This window comes from Ambystoma mexicanum, chromosome 9 (genome assembly GCF_040938575.1).
Source record: "Ambystoma mexicanum isolate Mex_15411 chromosome 9, UKY_AmexF1_1, whole genome shotgun sequence".
Classification (NCBI taxonomy): domain Eukaryota; kingdom Metazoa; phylum Chordata; class Amphibia; order Caudata; family Ambystomatidae; genus Ambystoma; species Ambystoma mexicanum.
In genome coordinates, this window is record NC_090931.1 from 386,028,307 (window position 1) to 386,043,363 (window position 15,057).

The following is a 15,057-nucleotide window of genomic DNA, read 5'->3' on the forward strand; positions in this document are numbered from 1 at the left end:
TGCTCAACGTGTCTGTGGTGTTCGGCCGGAGAAGAAGAGAAGACAAGAATGTCATCAAGATAGACTACTACAAAAGAGTATAGCAGGTCTGAGAATATCTTGTCCACAAACCGTTGGAAAACTGCTGGGACATTTACCAGTCCGAAGGGCATCACTCGATATTCAAAGTGTCCCAGAGGAGTTCTGAAGGCGGTTTTCCACTCATCTCCCTCCTTGATTCTCAACAAATGATAGGCACCTCGAAGGTCGAGTTTGGTGAAAATGTTAGCCCCTTCAACTGCTTCCAGTACTTCCTTTATAAGAGGCATGGGATATCTGTCTCTTATAGTCATATGGTTCAAACCTCAATAATCAATACACGGTCTCAATTCGGAGGTCCCTTTCTTGGGTACAAAGAACATAGATGCTCCGGCAGAGGAGCGTGACTCTCTGATGAGACCGTTCTGAAGGTTTGCGTCCAGATATTCCTTAAGGGCCCTTCTTTCTGGGAGAGACATGGGATACATTCGGCCGAAAGGAACGGAAGCACCTGGTTTTAACTCAATGGAGCAGTCTTCAGGCCGATGAGTAGGTAAAGAGCGTGGTAATTCGTCTTCAAAAAGTCCGGCGTATTGTTGGTAGCAGAGTGGCACCATCTGCACCACTGAGGCAGACTTAGGAGTAGGGATTCCCTTACCAGGAACCGGATTGGTCTGGAGAAGGCAGGAAGAAGTACAGAAAGAAGATGAAAAGCATATAGTGTTGGCTGACCAGTCTATAGTAGGATTATGCTTACGTAGCCATGGTATACCCAGTATTATTGGGAAGTGTGAGGCTCTTATCACATCGAAAACAATCTGTTCTTGGTGTTGAAAAAGAAGCATAGTAGCGGGTATGGTTTCTTGTATAATGGGCCCGGAGGAGAGTGGAGTTCCATCCACTCCTTCTACGGGTAAGGAACAGCATTGTTGTAGAAAAGGGACCCCCTGATCTTGAGCCCACTGGACATCGATGAAATTACCCGCAGCACCACAGTCCAACATAGCCAAGACCTCAATGGTGGGATTGGGCTCGAAAGTGAGATGAATGGTGAACACCAACAATCTGTTATCATCTTCTATAGCCTTCTGACAAGTAAGGTTGCAGGGATTGATCGTCTCTGCCCGGTTCTTATCCCTGCTCAAGACCGAGGAGAAGCATTTCCCGAACGTCTTGGAGGTACTTCGGGGCAGTTCCGGAGCAAATGCTTAGAAGATCCACAGTACATGCAGAGACCCAGATCTCTACGTCTCTTTCTCTCCTCTGGAGTCAGGGGGCCTCTAGTAGTTCCGATCTGCATCGGTTCTTCAGTCTGGTTCCGAGTAGGAAGAGGAACTGGAGTAGTACTGGCAGAAGGAAGGTTTCGGAACCTCCTCCTTTCTTGTCTTCGCTCTTGAAGTCGGTATTCCAGCTGAAGAGTCAGAGTCACTAGTTCTTGGAAGGAGGTCGGACGAGCCACTCTGGCTAGCTCGTTTTTGAGATCGTCATGGAGTCCCTGGCGAAAGAGGGTTTGTTGAGCAGAGTCAGGCCATCCTGCATCCTTTGCCAGTCTGATGAAGGCAGAAGCAAAAGTTTGAACATCTTGATTCCCTTGGCGAATGTCCAAGAGGGCTTCATAAGAGGAAAACTGAACCTCAGGTCTGTCGAATCTGGCTCTCATCTGCTGGGTAAACAGGGAATAATCGTTGACTGCTGGATCGGATTGGGATATCAACGGGGTGGCCCAAGCCAAGGCGTTTCCGACGAGATTAGCAACAAGGAAACCAACCTTGGACCTGTCTAGTTCGTAGGCCTTCGGTCTAAAAGTGAAATAGACCATGCAAGCATCCAGGAATTCCTTCAAATGCTTTGGATTGCCATCATATTTTCCAAAAGAGAACGACTGTGGAGGCAAGTCGCCCCGAGTATCATCTCGTACTGCGATCTGTTGTCGTAGACTGACATTTTCGGTTCGGAGATTCTGTACTTCAGTCTGAAGGCCTTGCATAGCAGCTACCATCTCTTGGATCTGTTCTAGGGAGGCCATGTTGACTTGTGGGCGTTGTAAACTGTCAGAATCGGAAACTACCACCCCCGAAAGCTCCTCACCTGACTCCTTAGAGGAATCCTCCTGGGTAGAAGTCTTTGGTCTTCTTCTCCCCTCCTTCTTGATCTCCTGCGGGTCTTCGTCCGTCTTGGTGCTCTTCCTTCCCTTCTTGTCCTTCTTGCGCTCGTAGAGATAGGGACGAGCTCCGCTTGAGGCCACCCTGACAGTGGTGAGAACAAGCTGTCAGGTGGACCCAGGGGAGCCAGTCCCGTAACACCAGGGAAAAAGCCAGTGACGGCAGAAAAAACCCTGTTAGATGGCGAGTCCTTGCTGGCAGGGAGTGTGTCGGAAGTGGAGGAGGCCAGTGAATGGTAATACAGTAACAGTACTTGAATCCAAGTATTACCGGACGAGGTAGGCTGATGTCGAAAAGGATAGGAAGAGTGTCCACTGCGATCCAAGGAAAGCTAAAGCGGAGGCTGCACACGAGCAGTCAGGAGGGAAGGTAAGGCTATAATGCAGGTAAGAGAGAGAGGGAGAGAGAGAGAGAGCTGGTACAGGAGAGCGAGAGAGAGTGGAGAATGAGAGAGCGAACAGAAGCGGGAGCGATCAAGGAAGGGAGAGAGAGAGAGAAATAGTAAGGGAGAGCGAGCGGGAGCAAAAGCGGGTGAACAAGAGTAAAGAATCTAGCGAAAGAGAGAGAGAGAGCAAGCAGGAGCGAAAGCGGATGAACAAGAGTAAGGAATCAAGCGCCAGGGAGAGAGAGAGAGCAAGCCGGAGAGAAATAGCGAAGGGGCGCAAGGGATAGCTTTACAGTACGGAACCCCGTACAAAAGGAAAGAGCCGAGAAACAGGGAAAGCAGAAGCGGGCTGAGTACTAGGTAGAAAAGTATCAAAGGACCAAGCTCAAGGAGCGGCACTGCAGGCGAAGTTAGCGAAAGGCTGACAATGCGAGTTGCAACGCACAGCGTTGTGGGCGTGGCTACCTTTTAAAGGAAAAGGACCAAAAAGACTAGAACGGTAAGGACCGCAAGGTGCCTAAGTAAGCCTCCATCTTTTCCACAGTGTCCAGGGTCGCGTTGTGACATGCATGCAGCAGGGACATGACTGTGTTGGTAGTGGCATGCGGATATGGACCCAGCCCTGCAGTGAGGCAGGGTTTTAGGCTTTGTGAAGCGCAGGCACAGATGATGCAATAAACTGACTCAGGGGCTTTTGGAATGCCAGAAATTCTGATGACTCACAATGGCATATCTGCATTCTTGCTGAGCCAGCAACAGGACACACATGGGTGACCTGCTAAGAAGGCATTGTATGTTTATCTCTGCTGAGGCAGCTCTGCAGCACAGAGTTCCCAAAATGTACACAGATGTTGTTTATCAACTAAATCAGCTGCAGTCAGCGGGAATGGGTGGGGCTATTTTCAGATTCTGATAGAATGATGCCAATATGAATGCGAAAGGAAGCAGCATCCAGAGGGTTCGGCTAAAATTCGATTTTGTAACGACACAGGAACCTCATTTTGTGCAAAGTAAGAAGGAAATACATGGGCTATGGTACAGTTGTAGATGCAAGGGTCTTTGTGACTAGGAAACAGCACTGGGGGATGTCGTCATTGCCCCTTAAAAGGTGCACTTCTGACTGCAGCTGGGACACCGTTTGGGAGTCATGTGGATTTACCCTGGAGCTGAAGTTCTGCCTAAATCCTGTACTGGAGACTTCCACTGTGCGACTGAGTGACTGGCTGGAGTTGATTGATTGGAGCTGCTGGAGACTCCAAGGAGCTAATTTGATTGATCGTGGCTCTGGGGAACTGGGACAGATGGAAGCTCTTTGCAAATTCAAGTCATCCAAGCCTATAACCTTGCACCCCTGCAGAGATTACATTTTAGATCAAAATGTAATCTTTGCAAGGGTCCACACACACACACACACACACACACACACACACACATGCACAAGCACAGCATATATGCTTCTTCAAGATCTGGCGATGCTACTGATTGTAAAATATTTTAAGTGTGCAAAATATTAATCACAGACTGATTATGACCGGATTTGACACCCTCACGGGTCGCTGTCTATGAAAGATGCAGGGTTTTTGTGAACTACCGATTTTGGTAGGCCACGCACTGTGGGATTTGAGTTTTTGTCAAAGAGCACACATTTTAAAGAAGCGCTGTACCCAAGATTCTGTCGCACAAACTGCCTGAATTGTTGAACTTTTTTAATGTGGGCAAGTGCCAAGGTGTTAAATCTGAGTTAAGATGTCAAATAAGATGTTATGTATTACAGCGGTTGGAATATTGTTTTTGAATTTTTATAAGGTGGTGATTGACGATGTGTAAAAGACGGTTTCTTTTAAGTTCCAACAACTTTACCAGTTGTCGTTTTAGCTTGTGTCCAATGGGGCTAGTATACTCATTTTGTATTTCCAAGAAGTTGTTACAATTTAAATTTTTTTGTTTTGTGATCGAAAAGCGGTACAATTTACATGACTTGCGTGGTGTGTGCAAAGCTGTAAAAAGCGTTTGTGTCTAGCTTCTGCGTGCAAGGGAAACTCAAAGTGTTAGGACTCATCTCTTACTTGTGGAACCTTCAATAGGGGTGCTAAGGCAAACCGTGTATACCTGTTAATTGTGAGATAGAAGTGTAATACCCTGTGATAGCCTTTTAAAAATACATTTATAACTCCAACCGTGTCTCGCACAATACTGACATGCCCGAGATGCAGGGGCTTTGTGAACTTCTAATTTTGACAGGCCATGCACGGTGGGGTTTGAGTTTTTTTGTCAAAGATCACACATTTTGATGAAGAGGCATAGTCGAGATGCATTTTCACAAACTGTTGGAAAGGTTGATTTTTTTTAATGTGGTTGCCATTGGGCCAGGGGAACTGTAACACAGTACCCATTAATGTTTGAAAATAAAACGTATTTAAAAATGTATTTGAATATCACAGTGCAGTGTTTGTCATTGTGTAAAAGATGTCCTGTTCTGATTCAGAGAGTTGATGTTGGTACTCTTGTTCAGAGGGGAATTGCCATAGCATTTCGGTGCTGGACTGCCCATGTGGGTAGGACAAAGACTGAGTGTGGCTGCGGACTCTCGAGTGGGTACCTTACCATAGAACAGGTCAATGGGACGTGTTCGTTCTCGCAGAGGGGCGCCTATGGACTATTTTTTGATTTTTTAAGGAAATTAGGTTTAGTCAGCCTAAGTTTCCTAGGGTCATCCAGACGTGGACCCCTTGCTCACTGTGCTCAAAGAAGCACAGCTCCACCTCACTGTTGAGGCCCAACAAGGCTGAAATAAGTGTAAGGGGTTGCTGTTGGTACTCTTGTTCAGAGGGGAATTGCCATAGCATTGCCATAGGGAATTGCCATAGCATTTCAGTGCTGGACTGGCCATGTAGGTGGACAAATACTGATGTGCAGATGGATATTTCTCATCTGTGAAAGGTACAGTGAGCTAAAGTGTGGCTGCGGACTCTTGAGTGGGTACCTTCCCATAGAACAGGTCAATGAGCCGTGTTTGTTCTCGCAGAGAACAAACACGGCTCATTGATCGCCTATGGACTATTTTGTGATTTTTTAAGGGACTTAGGTTAAGTCAGCCTAAGTTTCCTACGGTCATCCCGACGTGGACCCCTTGCTCACTGTGCTCAGAGAGGCACAGCTCCACCTCACTGATGAGGCCCAACAAGGCTGAAATAAGTGTATGGGGTTGCTGTTGGTACTCTTGTTCAGAGGGGAATTGCCATAGCATTTCGGTGCTGGACTGCCCAAGTGGGTGGGACAAAGACTGATGTGCAAATGGATATTTCCCATCTGTGAAAGGTACAGTGAGGATAAGTGTGGCTGCGGACTCTCGAGTGGGTACCTTCCCATAGAACAGGTCAATGGGCCGTGTTTGTTCTCGAAGAGGGGCGCCTATGGACTATTTTTTGATTCTGTTCTGATTCTATATTTTTTTTATTTAGAGTGACCATATATTCCAACAGCTGGATGGCACAGCAGGCCGACCCTGAGGAAATGGACTGTGGACCCCAGCAGCCGGCAGCAGATGGATTTATGGAGATTTGTGCATCTGTTTTCAACAGGCCCAGAAGTTTTGGGAGCCTGAGGATGGGATTGAATGTTCTTTAGACTTATCAAGGGGTGTGGTTGGTGTGTGACCCGTAGCAAGGGCCGACTGAGTGGATGGGGTCCCAATGCAACACAGTTGTACTTCAGAGGCAGCAACAGGCATGGCTGGATTATGGACCCCAGCTATGGTTGATGGGATAATGGGGACTCCTATGCGGTGGAGTTGTTCTTCAGATGCAGCAATGGAGCATTCATGGATTGTGGCCCCCAGCAAGGTCAAAGGAGGGGCAGGGGCCCCAATGGGGGCCCCAATGCTGTGCAGTTGTTCTTCAGATGCAGCAGTGGGGCATTGTTGGATTGTGGTGCCCAGCATGGGTCAATGGGATCATGGAGGCCCCTGCACAACAGAGAGTGTTTTTTCTGGTTGTTTAATGGTTCTTTGATGGACCTCGGTAAAAGGTGCTTTGGGAATGTCTCGACAAATGGACACGTAGAAGGGGGGTGCAAGTGACCGTGACAGCGCCCATTGTTTTGTTATGAGGATATGCATCTGGGGCACAGTCGTTAGCAAGGCAACAATCATGGAACGCTGTAGATCGTGATATTGACACCCTTAACTGGTGCTACAAGCTGTGATGGTGGCCGCCACAGTTTTTAAGTGTGAAGCAGTGTCTTGCTGGGGGCAGTGATGGGACTGCCATATGTCGGATGATTCATTACAGCATTTAAAGGTATGTTGTGTGTGATACACAGTGGATGGGAAGTTTTATACAGCCTTTAAAGCCATATTGTTGAAGCAGATCAAAGATCACACATTTTGGCTAAGCAGTGTAGTCAGGGTTCTTTCACGCAAACTGCTTGAAATGTCGATAATTTATGTTTTACCATTGGGCAAGGTGAACCGTAACACAGTATCTGTTCATGTTTGAAAATAAAATGTATTTTACCAATGTATCTTAATATCACAATATGGTGATTGGTGCTGTGTAAAATATGCCCTTATCTGATAATATATTTTGTTTGTATTTTAGACACACCGTGAACTCTAATGGGCTTGGGCAACCAGCAGACACTCTGTATTTGGGTGGGGCCAAACGGCAAGCAGCAGATTCTGATACTGTGGATACATGTTTGCCCTTGGAGGCCATTTGTTGGATTGCACGGCTGTCAGACACTGACGATGTGGTGAGTGTGTCAATGGATGGGAATGTTTATGTGCATAACAAGGGGCGTTGCTGGGGGGGGGGCTTAGGGGGCTATAGCCCCTGATCTTTTGTTTGTAGCCCCGGATAGAATCTCAGGAGCTACAGCCAAAAGACTAGCTAGCCCCCAGTCCCAACAGTTCCAACATCAGCGTAGCCCCGGGTCTTTTCCAGACCTAGCAACTCCTCTGTACATAACCATTAGTAATTGGAGAGGGTAACCAATTGTTAAAGCAGAATGGTTTATTTGGTTTTGCACGGGGGGCCAACTGAGGCTGGGCGCATGCATCATAGCTGAGATTCTGTGATTCGCCGAGGGCCACTGGAATCCGGCGATACTCAAAATGCTTGAAAACGAGAATTCACTGTGCTAGATGTCTGAACATGGAGGTGTATAGGTGTGGCATGGATTGCTAAGCATTGCCATGACCCGCGATCTGCGGCCTCCCAAATTCAATTCCCGCAGTGTTAAAAAACAACATCCTTTGCATATTTTTGTGCGGCCCACAACTACAGACACTGGGAAGCGACATTTACTTTATTTTATCGGCCGTTTAGCCCTTTCCAATTAATGGAGAACAAAAGACTGTTGAGCGGTGAACTGCATCATGCTAAACTGGAAGGATTTGCATTATGAAACTGAAATATGTACAACGTCGTCATCTTGCAATACTTGCGGCAGAACATTTTTAAATAATTTGTGCAGCAAGTGCACATTTTGCATGGGGCGGTTAACATTTAGTAAATATGAAAAGTCCACACAGCATTTTAAAATGACCGGCTGGGTGAATTTGTTGAGTAGACTGGGGAATGGGCAGCCCTCTCACTGTTTCTCAATAAGGGCACCCACTCCAGAACTCATAGCAATATATTGTAAATGGGTTTTCTATAATGCATCACATACAGCTGCATGCCTTCAACAGTGTATCTAGCGTCATTTGCCACCACAATCTTGCGGTAACAGCGTCCCACCCGTGCGAGTTAAGTTCCAAAGCGCTCATGACACTGTGGCCCTCATTACGACCCTGGCAGAGAACCATGCTGCAATTTGCACCATGGTCCATGGCGCTAAGATGCCAACTCCGCCATGGTGGTTGGCGGACTTACCGCCCCATTCCGACCTTGGCGGGGCGGTAAGTCCCCAATCCCCATTTACCCTTCCCCATTCCCATTTTTGCCCCATAGGGTATAATGGGAGTGGGGAAGGCGTTAATTACGCCACCGTAAATTACGGTGGCGTAATTAACAACAAGTCCCGTAGCGCCATGGATTTTTCCGCCTGCAAAAAGCAGGCGTAAAAATCACCATGGCACTACGGGAACTCGTACTCAGGCGGAAAGGGGCGCCATGGTTTACGCCGGCGTAAACCCCTTTCCGCCAGGGTCGTAATGAGGGCCACAGACATTGCACAAACCTCTGCATGTGACAGGTGCGCCACTGTTGGTGAAAAATGATTGCTCAACGCCTCTACTGATGGAAAGACAGACAATGCTTTCAAGCATATTAAATGATGGCAAATTTATATAAAAAATATATTAATTCTATATCAAAATTTAGCATTACATTTTATATAATTTATGTTAAAAATATATTCATTTTATATCCATGTTTATATAATTTATAAAAAATATTAATTTTATATTTTTATATACATTTTATATAAAAAAGAAAAAAACGTGTGATCTTTTGTATACAAAATGAATGTTAACATTATATCAAATTGATATGAAAAGGGCGGAGCTTAGACTGGAAATGGTATACAGGGCACCTGTCAAATTTAACATTGACAATTTTGGTACCCCATTGTACTACTTGTCAGATAAATGGGTACCGGCTGCTGTGGTCAGGGGTTATGCCAGTTCTTTGCTTAGATTTCAGCTTTACCCACACGAGACGGACACACTGTCCACACTTATATCAAACACAGCGTTCTTGAATTTATTTGTGCACAGTTGTCAGTTCGACACTGCCTAGTAAGCGTTAATAGTGTACTCAGCATCTGCATATCAAAAACAAGCTGCACAAATGTAAACTCTTTTCAGTCTTTAAATCAATTTCATGTCACTGAGGCATCCCTACATAACATTATTTTTCAATGATTTGCATTGCTGCGTGCTGGCCCCCTCTTTGATGATTCCAATCACCCTGTTTTTTAAAGGAATTTCTCATTTTTTTGCATTTGTGCATTTTTAAAATTGAACTATTGCCCTCATGTAGCATTGCACTGTCATGTATTGTCTAATAAGCAGGCATTCCTGGAGGCAATGTCTCGGGATTAGGCATGCACAAGTCCCTTCTCTCAACAGATAAACTTGCAATGACCCACAAACATTCTATTTCTTACTCTACACTGGAATGCAATAAGGAGCAAAGTTACTGTTCAGATACGAGTATTTAGTCACCCAAGAGTTACTTCCAGTAGATTGGGGTAATTGACACGGTGGCTGGTCCACGGTAGGGAGAGGCAAATCTTTGCCTTTTCTGCTACATTTGAGTAAAATGACCTACTACTAGGAAAGCCTGTCATATCTATGAGAGATAGTTTGCTGGACTGATGCAACCTGCGCAGAGATCTGTCTGTACCCAGGGTCACTCATCTCTCAGCCTTTTAATATTGATCAAATGAGTACCATTGAGTGAGATACAAATAATTATCATTGTCACTGGGATATCATTTTTGATGCAGTGAGCTATATAGGTATCTCAATTCATATTTGTCTTATGAACAAATATGATAGGTAGGATCTGTCTGTGTTATGAGAGAGAGGTATGGGCCACAGGTATACATGGTTCTTACACAAATTTGCCGTTTATGGATGCTGGAGACCTGAAAGCGATTTGGGGGAAAAATTGAGCGTGCATGTCCAAGAGGCCTGTGGTGCCTGCTGCATAAATAGGCTTGAGATGTCCCCATTAGCGGTCAAGAACTTGTCAGAGAAGGAACCAAGTCAGTCCATGGTTGAACCTCTACAAAAGGAACTATGTGGAGATGTTCTGGATGTGAGTTATATAGATAGCTTGAATCTATGGGTGAGTCATGGATGGAAGATACAGGGTAAATTCTGGGCTTCAGAATATCAGTTGCCCAAAATAGTTATGACTGCTTGCAACACAGAGGGGCCTGAGGTTGCTGCTTAAAACCAGACATTGTTCAGTTACTGTTTCTCTAGGATTCTAGTTTGTTTGAGGGTCAAGATAATGGTACCAGAAGGCCAATGGGCCACATTACGAGTTTGGCGGTAATTAAACTCAATGGGCCTCATTATGAGTTTGGCGGTCTGGAAACAAGGGTGCCGGTAAGCTTACTGGCACCCTTGTTTCTGGACTGCCACTCCGAGTCTGCCTGCTGGGTCCGCTGCACCAGACAGGTCTGACCCTGCCGGGCACAGCAGCCCCACTCATCACGGAAGCACTGGCACCGTTAGTAACAGTGCCAGTGCTTCTGTGAACCCATTTCCATGGAGTCCTATGGTACTCCACTGGAATGGGGACTAACAATTTCCAGCACCTAGCTTCTCAGGCACCGGCACTTGTAATGTCCCAGTGGCACCGGGAAGCTAGGTGACGGTAACATGTTACAAGTCCGGCAGCAATTCAACTGAGTGGGAAAGTGCTGGTAAAGTAGCAGTAGTTCTGTGCCACCAAATTTGTAATTAGGCTCAATTGCTTCCAAAGTACCAGTCTTCCTTTTCAGAGCCCACCTAGCAAAGAGAATACCTCCCAATGAATATCACTGAGGTGCAAGGAGCAACAGCTGCATATCCTGTGTGAAAGGGTTGAAGGGCCAACACTGCACAATGCATTCAAGACTGAACTGGATTATGGTCCTACTAGTCCAGATGTAATTCCTAGGCGCTAGGTCAACATACTACTTTTGTTTTATGCCCTGTTTGGCTGGTGGCCAATATTACCAATCAAAAATAAATCTGATCCCGAGGAGCAATCTGTAGTGTGGCTAGTCTGGCTAGTGAAGACCACTCACAAATAGCTATTTTTAAATTGTCTACTTGCCAAATTAGGTTTCCTTCCCAAGACGATATACATATTTGGAATGGTTAGGAAAGTGCAAATTGTCAATCTCCCCAATGATTACATCAGTGGTCTATAAGCCAAGCTCTCAAATGATTGCCTCTGTGCTCTCTAAGTCCAGCCCCCAAACGGTTGGCCGAGTGCTCTATCACTTAAGCACTGCAACCATTGGTTCACTGCTCTATCAGTCAAGCCATCGAATGACTAGCTCTGTGCTCTATCAGTCAAGCTCTAAAATGATTGGGTCAGTACTCGATCAGTCAAGCTCTCCAACAAATCGTTCAGTGCTCAATCACTCTAGCTCTGCAAAAAAATATTCAGTGTACTCTAACACTGTATTTATACATCATACAAGACCACGACCACCTGCTCAACTTGTAAATCTGCATAGACCCCCTTGAGGCACCATGGATAGGTAAGTTTGGATGCCAGGCATCACCTTCAAAATGAAGCAAAATATATACACAAAGAGGAGCTACAATGGAAGGTAGGCTTTAGACGCCTAAGATGACACCACATTGGCGTTTTAGGGACATCAGACCCTTGGAGTATGTGTAGTATTAACCTTGTATAGTCAATAGTCAAAGGCAATTCAGCATTCGCTGTCGCTGTTGAGTAGTTTGAATGCAAGAATTACTACATAAGTAACTTGTCTAAACTCGGCCATAACTCACATGCTACTAGTTGCCTCATTCACAGCTTGCATTTTGCCCTGAATCTTTACACCAGTCCCAAAGATTCCAACTCTGTGCAGCTCTACTGCACGGCAGCTGTTTTGCAATGCCCAGACGGCCCGCAAGGCTAAACCTTGGAGTTTCTGAGTGGCAGTACCTTGTGCAATAGGTTTTCGCTCACCACCAGGTGATCTTGAATTCATAGATGGGGCGCTTGCAATAGTAATGGTTGATGAGATGCTTGTCGCACACCCCGATGCACTGATGCTCCACAATGATCCCCCTGTCCGACAGGTCCGTTACAATGCAGTGCAAGAGGTCATAGACATCTGCCACGGCGTCCCACGGCCCAAAGGACACATCCACGTCACAGTGATGCTCAAAGAGCTTGGCCTCGTTCTCGCTCCTTTCAAAGCGCAGCGGGTTAAAAGGTGGGCACTCATATGGCGTAACCGGCATTTCTTCCTTGAAAACGCAGATCTTCAGCTTGGCGAAGCGGGCCTTCCTCTGCATGGCTCTCAACTTGGCTATATCAATGATGCGCTCCAAATGTTCTAGAAAAACAACAAGACAACAAACAAATATAAACGTGAGGCAAGTCATATATTGCATTCAGGTGGTGCACCACCATGTGAAATCTGAAGGACATGTTAAAAAACACAGATTTACACTTAACTGGGATATGTTACTATTACTTGTAAGCATAATGATGCACAAAGCGTGGACAATAAATTCCAAAGACAAACATTGTTTCAAAATGCTGAACTGTTAGTCGAATTCTAACCATGAACCTAGGCATTACCTTAACCCTGATCCAAACTCTTTCCACCTCCTTTAAACATGACCCAAACTTTCAATCACAAGCCACACCCACATCATAGCCATAAGCCAATCACAAACTCCTTGCCCTGGGGGATTGCGCATGAAAGTCTAAGGCTGCCAATAAAGGACATGGCTACGACTGGATTGGGTAATGCTAATCCCTATTATGACAGCTTTAGCAAAAGGGTTTGCAACCTTTGGCTCTCCAGATGTTTGGGACTGCAACTCCCATGATAACTCACCATTGAATATGCTGGCTATGCATGATGCGAAGTGTAGTACTAAACATCTGGAGAGCCAAAGGTTGCAGACCTCTGAGTCTTAGCAGCTCATTCTAGATTTGGCGGATTTTGACCCAAGATTACTGCGTGCAGTAACTACCATTGCTGCATGTGATGACATGAGGCTGCTCCCTGATTATGGCACTACTGCGGTAGGACATAATGGATGCATATTTTCAGGAAATCTACATGAGGTATTTCTGAAAACCTGCATGTTCCAGTGTTAGTCTATTCTTTCAAATCCATGTTCATCCTTGTTTGGTGGATGGAGCTGAATTGTGCACAGTAGCAAATAATACCACAAGTGTATCATGTTGATGTGCAGTGGACTCCGTATTTACCCTTCAGAGTATTATATAGCAAAGGGGGTGACAAGGTTGGAATCTGAGCTGCCCGCTTTTCTTTCCCTTTGGTGCCCCCCCCCCCGTAGATCTTTGTCTCTTAAATTCACTTAAAGGACAAAAAAGCTGTGTGATCTGGGGAATTTACATTTTACCTCCAGCATTGGGACTGAATCACTTGTGGATATTGCACCCATAATCATGCAGTATTTACTAATGCGGTATTCCTAGGCATAGCGTATCAGTAAACATTGGATCTGTTCTAATCTGAAAGGTAGTCAAAAACAGTTGGTATTTGAAATATTGCCTGCTTTTTTGTTATTGCTAACCGAATACTGAGGCCCTTGTAAACTGGAGGACGTAGTACCCAGTATTTAGCCCTTGGGGGACCTGGCCCATTCACCCATCTTAACACAACCTTCTGCATTCTGATAAGGTCTTTATGCATTGATTTGGTGCACTAGCGTCCACCTGGGGCATTTACCATTCACATAAAGTGTTACAGCTTTTATATGAGTAAATTGCCATCGAAACTAACCAGCAATAGGGCAAAAAGAACTTTTGATATATATGGCACTCTCCTTGGAGCTAAGAAGCAGATGCAGAATATCCAGTAGACACACTAGGCCTATGCCTAGGGCCCACCAAGTTGATTGGGGCACCACTAGGGACTAGTTCAGATCGCATATTTGTTGTTTTACATCTGCAGCCTGTGCATGCTGCCTTCTATTACACAAGAGCCTTTGCTGACTGCAATGCTGCAGCAGCAATGAAAAACATCATACTGTTGCAAATAATTATTATGTTTTACAGAAAAGGTAGTGTCATCAGCTAAAATGTTCCAAAGAAATAAGAGAGAGCTTCCTGTGAGTAATAATTAATCAAGCCGTTAGGGGCTTGCTATTGTGTGGTGACATTCTTTTCTGAGTATATGCTGTGAGGAATCTGATGATGTCATCACTCCTCTCCTGGAGGTAGCGTCTCCTCTTATGGCATGGGGACAGAAGCTACTACCTGATCCTGACCCTGAGGGTGGCTTTCCAAGTGAGGATCACATGAGGGGAGGCGATCCTCAGAGAGGTGGACAGGCATCATCAGATGAGATATGGTATCCCCACCTTCCCTTTAGGTATATCCCCTCCATTCCCATGCATTAATGCCGTATTGTGCCAACCCCACTCAACATCTTGTAAAAGCTGCTGACAGAACTCATGAACATTTTAAACCTTGTGAAACAACATCTACTTAGACGGGAAAGAAGACTGCGATGAGCAAGAGTGTGAAACATAATGGGCAATCTAGTGTTGTGAAGAATGTGATTGGTCCAAGACACGTTCCAGCCTGGAGGTGGGAGTTTAAATCGGCTGCTGCAAGAAAATAGAGAGACCTGCCTTTTCCAAGCGTCGGTTTGGATACCGTCAAAAGACGGATGGTGAATTTCAGATCATACGTGTCCTAATCCGGGAGTGAACCTCGAAGGCAGGTGAGTGGGGGCGGTGAGAAAGGGAGCCGACCCAAGCACTCCTGGCTGTTCAGGGGGGATCAGGAAGCAGACGGGACAGAGAGCCGTGGCTGC

General features: G+C 45.7%; 1 protein-coding gene across 2 annotated transcripts in view; it reads right to left on the reverse strand.

Moving 5' to 3' along the window:
• Nucleotides 1-7,862: 7,862 nt before the first annotated feature.
• The window catches only part of KCTD7 (potassium channel tetramerization domain containing 7), a 269,909-nt gene continuing 262,714 nt past the window's right edge, over nucleotides 7,863-15,057 (reverse strand). For both annotated transcript variants that reach the window (XM_069614862.1, XM_069614861.1), the window contains exon 4: nucleotides 7,863-12,591. In XM_069614862.1, the coding sequence (XP_069470963.1) occupies nucleotides 12,215-12,591 (377 nt within the window). In that variant the 3' untranslated portion in view covers nucleotides 7,863-12,214. The remainder of the gene's footprint in view (nucleotides 12,592-15,057) is intronic.